The sequence below is a fragment of the Cyprinus carpio genome, chromosome B5, assembly GCF_018340385.1.
Source record: "Cyprinus carpio isolate SPL01 chromosome B5, ASM1834038v1, whole genome shotgun sequence".
Classification (NCBI taxonomy): domain Eukaryota; kingdom Metazoa; phylum Chordata; class Actinopteri; order Cypriniformes; family Cyprinidae; genus Cyprinus; species Cyprinus carpio.
The window spans coordinates 15,285,190-15,291,336 of NC_056601.1; the positions used below are offsets into that span (position 1 = coordinate 15,285,190).

The 6,147-nt window shown below is 36.1% G+C and overlaps 1 protein-coding gene across 10 annotated transcripts in view; it reads left to right on the forward strand.

The window, feature by feature from the left end:
* The window catches only part of kank1a (KN motif and ankyrin repeat domains 1a), a 49,038-nt gene extending 43,561 nt beyond the window's left edge, over positions 1-5,477 (forward strand). For all 10 annotated transcript variants that reach the window (XM_042724585.1, XM_042724590.1, XM_042724587.1 and 7 more), the window contains 6 exons: positions 411-498; positions 1,099-1,318; positions 2,975-3,117; positions 3,688-3,888; positions 4,068-4,166; positions 4,444-5,477. In XM_042724585.1, coding sequence (XP_042580519.1) covers positions 411-498; positions 1,099-1,318; positions 2,975-3,117; positions 3,688-3,888; positions 4,068-4,166; positions 4,444-4,503 — 811 coding nt within the window. In that variant the 3' untranslated portion in view covers positions 4,504-5,477. The remainder of the gene's footprint in view (positions 1-410; positions 499-1,098; positions 1,319-2,974; positions 3,118-3,687; positions 3,889-4,067; positions 4,167-4,443) is intronic.
* Positions 5,478-6,147: the final 670 nt, after the last annotated feature.

Genomic DNA, 6,147 nt, shown 5'->3' on the forward strand with positions numbered 1-6,147 from the left:
TATAACCAGATCACAAGACTACAGTGTCTGTTGTCTTTCTCACATTGTGAAAGCCAAGAAGCCACAGAAAAAAAGAGCTCTAGCCACAGATGTTCTTAAAACAAATACCAAGCAAAATTTTTTTCTAATCAGTTAAAATAGAGCATTATGGAAAGCTGACTGGTTAATAAATGTTTTTATCACAACCTCTGCATTACAGATTACCTACTTGAATGCAGATAATGAAAATACATTAGCACTTACATCTTTGTCATATGTGGTCTGTCCAGAATCCCCTGACCACTTCCAAGACTGGTTTCCACTTTTGATCCAGAAGCATTTCAATATGCAGGGCTCTTTGTCCGATACTGGTTAGAACTCAAAAGTGTCATGCATTTAATAATGTTTTTTTTTTTTCTTTTTTTTCTTAGGTATGAGTTGAATGAGAAGATGATTTCTGCATGCAACATGCTGAAATCTCACCTCAACGACCCCAAGGCTTTATCTAGTAAAGATCTGGTAAGTTTTAGCCATGTCTAAACCCTCAGTGCACAAAAATAATATCTGTGATTCCAGATTAGTAAAATTATTTGGTAAAATCCTTTATTTTCTTAATGCCTCTGACAGTTTTCCTTAGTCATCAATCTTGTCAAACAAGCAACTCAAAGCAAATTAGAGTTTTAGACGTTTCTTCAAGCTCTGCTTCACTGCACTTGAAACAGGAAGGATATGGGCTTCTTTGTGGTTAACGTGGTGTAAAAGAATGTTGGATCAACTCTTATTTCTGCTGACCCCCCGAACAGAGGGTCTGTGACGTGCCCAGCTGTGTGCTGACTGGGCTGCTGTTAAGTCTTGGGTCAAGTCAAAGCTGTATTTGTCCTGAATTTCACAAACCTGAATCTGATAAATGAACGTAATTTAGACTAATTAGGATCAGTATGTAACAAGATCCTGGATGTTTCTCTTTGTTTTGCTTCTTTTTATATGTTTTACTTTTTTACTTTGATTATGAGGTTTCTGAGCGGTAACTACACAAATAGCACAATCCATGTACAGTAAATCTTCTATGACACAGTACATACTGATCTTGCTCATATTTATCATTTTGTGTCATTCCAGAGGCCATATGTGAACACAGTTCAGCATGAATGGTTCCGATTGTCCAGTCAGAAGACGGCCGTGCCGGAGATAGTGGAGGACTACCTGAATGCTTTCAGAGGCATCTCCCCTGCCCTGCTGCAACACATCGTAAACATGGCCGATGGCAATGGCAACACTGCCCTCCATTACAGTGTATCCCATTCCAACTTCCACATTGTAAAAAAGCTGCTGGATGCTGGTAAGTATTTGACTCACATTCAACATTTGCATAATTTTTGAAGTCATTTACAACCTGCTTTTTAGCACAGTGGTGATTGACAATAAAGAGTAATGTTATCACAAAATAGTTTGGACCCATTTAGCGCTGTAGTTAGCAATGTCCATTTGCTAGTCAATCAAGAGAGATGAATGTTAATACCAGTTGTAAGCATCAGTGGTCTTTTGAGTTGAACCAGTAAGCAGCCCCCCAGAAACCACCTTTGCACCAAAATATTTAGTGTATCAACTATTTTCAACATTGATAGTAATAAGAGCACCAAATCAGCATCTTAGAATAATTACTGAAGGATCATGTGACACTGAAGGTTGGAGAAATGGCTGCTGAAAATTTGGCTTTGGCCTCTGAGGAACAAAATACATTTGGAATATATTAAAATTAGTGCTGTCAGTTGATTAAAATTTTTAATCCAATTAATTATGATGTGTCGATTAATTAATCTAATTAATCACAAATTACATTTGGCTGTGAAAGTACCACCAAAAGATTATTAAAAGCTATTTTTGTGTCAAATGAGAAAGTATTAAGTAAACATTACAAATAGTAGCTTTAGAACTACCCCCCCCCAAAAAAAAAATAAATAAATAAAAAAAATAAAATGAAATAAAACTCTAAATTAAAAACTAAACCTGTCAGCAGGTGGCAGTAAATGTCTTTGAGTCATTCATTCGATTTGGCTGATTCATAAAATAATTCAGTAAATGCCTCACTTTATGAATGGGCTTTTGAATCATTGATTCAACTGATTCGTTCAAAACGCAGATTCATTCAGAAACTAAACACCGATGTGTAGCTCGGAGACATTGTATAAATTTACGTTTGCATTCGTTATATTCGGGACAAACAGCACTCGTGTGATATTGCTTATCATATGATATAAACACAGACAAAATCTCATACAGGAGCATTTTTAGCCCAATATCTTGAACTTGAGTTGTTGCCCTGCATCAAAGATATACAGTCAACAGTATGAAATGTAAGATGCTACACAGGTCTGGGGTCGGGGCCAGTACGTTAACTGCCAAAAAATATTTTAATCGCCTTATTTTTTCATAACTAATCAAGTTAACACGGTAAACTGACAGCCCTAATTAAAATAGAAAACAATAAGCATAAATCTAATTTAAATTGCAATAAGAAACTTTCAAGAACATATAAAAAATCTTACTGACCCCAACTTTTGAATGGCAATGTACATAAGCTAATAGCTAATCCTCCAGCCACATCCAGACTCATGCAGTTTCCCACTGTTCCCCCTCCAAAAAGCACCAAAGAGCTCTGTGAATACCACATGATGAGGTGCCTTGACTCCTGAAAATAAAAGCCCATTATCCTAATGCCTTTGTGCTCCTCTATCTGACTCTTTTAGTGCGGCCCCCATTGTCTCAATTGTCTGCTTCCATTCTCAGAACCTCTAGCCATCTTTGCCCCGTTGCCAGTCAGTGAATCCCTGCTTTGGTCCTTCTCTTCTTCCACAACCCATGACTCTCAGTCTGAATAGCCTGCATTTCCCTTCTCTTAAGTTCAAACAACAGACGGCCTCCTTCCAAATGCATTTACTACAAGGGTGGGCTCAGCGGTCTCTCTGATTCCCTTGTTCTCTCTGTTTCACCACAGATGTCTGCAATGTCAATCAGCAGAATAAGGCGGGCTATACTCCCATCATGCTAGCAGCGCTCGCTGCTGTGGAGGCCCAGAAGGACATGAGGGTGGTTGAAGAGCTGTTTGGCAAAGGCGATGTCAATGCTAAAGCCAGTCAGGTTAGTGCAATTCTACTGTTGCACTTGAGCATTGCTTTAAACTCAACTAAGCAAAATTTTTTTTTAATTTAATTTAATTTAATTTATTTATTTATTTATTTTTTGCATAGATTGAATATACAATTAGGATAATAAGATTTTTAAATATTTGTTTCTTGAAGTCTGCATCCCAAGGCCACATTTGTTTAATTAAAAATACAGTAAAAACAGTAATATTGTGAAATATAATGTAAAAGAAATTGTCTAATTTAATATTGTAAAATGTTATTTATTCTAGTGATGGCAAAGCCGAATTTTCATAATCATTACTCCAGTCTTCAGTGTCACATGATCCTTCAGAAATCATTCTAATATGCTGATTTTTTTATTTTTTATTTTATTTTTTTAGGATTCTTTGATATAAATAGAAAGTTCAAAATAAATGATTAGATAAAATCTTGCTGGATAAAATATTAATAAAAAAATTTACAGATTTTTACAGATTATACAAGAATCTCGATTATTGGCTTTTGAGGCAGTAGTCTATTACCTTTTAAGTCTCTAAACTGATCTCATTGACTCTGAGTCCAGGCTGGTCAGACAGGGCTGATGCTGGCTGTCAGTCATGGCAGAATGGACATGGTGAAGGCTCTGCTCGCCTGCGGTGCAGACGTCAACATCCAGGATGATGAGGGCTCGACCGCGCTTATGTGCGCTAGTGAACACGGCCACGTTGAGATAGTCAAGCTCCTGCTGGCTCAGCCGGGCTGCGACGCCACACTCAGCGATAATGTGAGTGATCAGAGTCTCAATTTAACATAGATAGTCCACCAAATACGTTGAATGAACATGAAGTATATTTATGTAATGTGTTCCACTCATTTCTCATAGAGGATACTGCTGTTGTTATCAGAAAGCAAGTAAGGCTTATTAGGTATTCCTCATTCGTATGTTTGTTGTCTTGTCTCTAGGATGAGAGCAATGCCCTGTCTATTGCTCTGGAAGCAGGTCATAAGGACATAGCAGTGCTGCTGTATGCCCATATGAACTTCTCCAAAGCTCAATCACCAGTGAGTGATCGCAGTTCACATACAGCTGATACACAGTGCATTCATTTGATCTATTTGTACATTGTGTTTTGTTGATTAGGTTTTTTTTTGTAGTTTAATTTTCATTTTTTTTATTAAGTTGGACTGTTTCAGTGGATAATCACAATTAATTTTGTAATAAGTTTTAGAGTTTAGAGTCAGAAGGAGGCCTGTTACAATAGCTATGGATTTTGCAACTGACTCATGTTTGGCTCCGTTTCCTGTAATCATATCTTTTATGTCTGTCATCTGTTCACAGGGCACGCCTCGACTTGGGAGGAAAACTTCACCCAGTCCTACAAGGAAAGGGCATGTTTGATCGTAGAGCTTCTACCCCACCCTGCCTGAGCTGCTATTTTTTCAGGTTCTGCCATGCCTACCATTTTCATCAGCTAGAAACCAAATCTACAGCTAAAAGACTGAAAACATTCTCCAAAGCTCAACTAATGGATAGTAGGCAATTATACTGAGCACTTTCTTCAAACTTCTCCTGGGTTATGTAACTTATGTCTTTCTCCTTGACTTTTAGATTATAACACAAATGGTCTTTGCTAGCTAAGAGTCAGTCCCTTAAAGACCTCAAATGTGTACTCACCCTGAATGTATTCAGAAAGTATTCTTCTGCCTGAAATCACCAGCGTAATGTCAGAGTTAGACATCAAATGGAAAGTGGATATGGAGTTGCCTTCAGAATATTGTTATTCTCATATAAATGTTAAAATATATGGATAGGCCTATATCTTTGAGTGGTCTAAAGCTTAAGTCAACATTTTTCCCTCTCTGTTTTTTTTTTTTTTTTAAACAATCAGTAATTTATAATTCCAAGATGTGGCCAATGTTGCCTGACAATGAGCTTTATTTGAACCATGTATATGCTACCCAATATATTCAGCCTTTGGGGTTTAAATCTGTTCTCCTCCATCAAATCCCAAGCAGAGATGTCCAGTGGGTATCAGAGGTTGAAACACAGACTTTCAACATATTTTAAACACGTATTTCTAGATTTGGATTAGGTCCTTACTTTTATACTTGCCATTTTATCTATTTAAAAATCACAGTATTTAGGACATTTCAGATTTATTTTGTAACATGAAGTTATATATGTACCTATTAAAAGTTTTTATTTGAAATAATTTTACTTTGTATATATTGTATGTTGGCGATAAGTGGATGCATTAGCTTTGATTGGCCTTCATGTAATAAACTTATGTTTAGGTCTAATATGTGGCTTTTCATGTAGTCACAAATACAACAGATAATAGCCAATAACTTGATAATAAAATACTAAAATGACATGGCTTGTGCCCATCTCTCTTCTGAAACTCTTCTTTCAGTTAAGCCACTTTCTTACAGATAGGACAATGTCTCCCTCTACTGGAATCGACAGCTAATGTATATTTCTAATATATTTTGACATGCTGGCTTGAACTCTTTCTTATTAGGCATTGTTATTCAGATAGGAACTATTGAGTTGAAAATGTAATTGTATACATTAAATGTATAGCCTACATGCCATTTTAATATCGAACATTTTATTTTAATTTAATTTGAATAAACTAATTAAAGTTGCGCTTACAAGTTAGCTCGACTCCTTGCAGGTGGGGAGATCGGCAGGCATAAAAATATGATTCTATGATTTTCAGTTGTATTAAAGCTGTATTTTAGATATGGACACTGCAAAGAAAGTTACAGACATGATCAGTGTCCTGGTTTGGCCCGTTAGCCCCTGCTGGTAGACACCAACTGCACCATTATGCTGCGAAAAGTGTTTTTCTCCACTGGTCGTCATTACTGACAATTAGTATTGTGATAATTAGCTGTGTTTCTGCGAATATATATATATATATATATATATATATATATATATATATATATATATATATATATATATATATATATATAAAGCCTGAAAAGAAGCAAAAAATGTTGACTATAAAATAATAATAATAATAAAATTCTCATC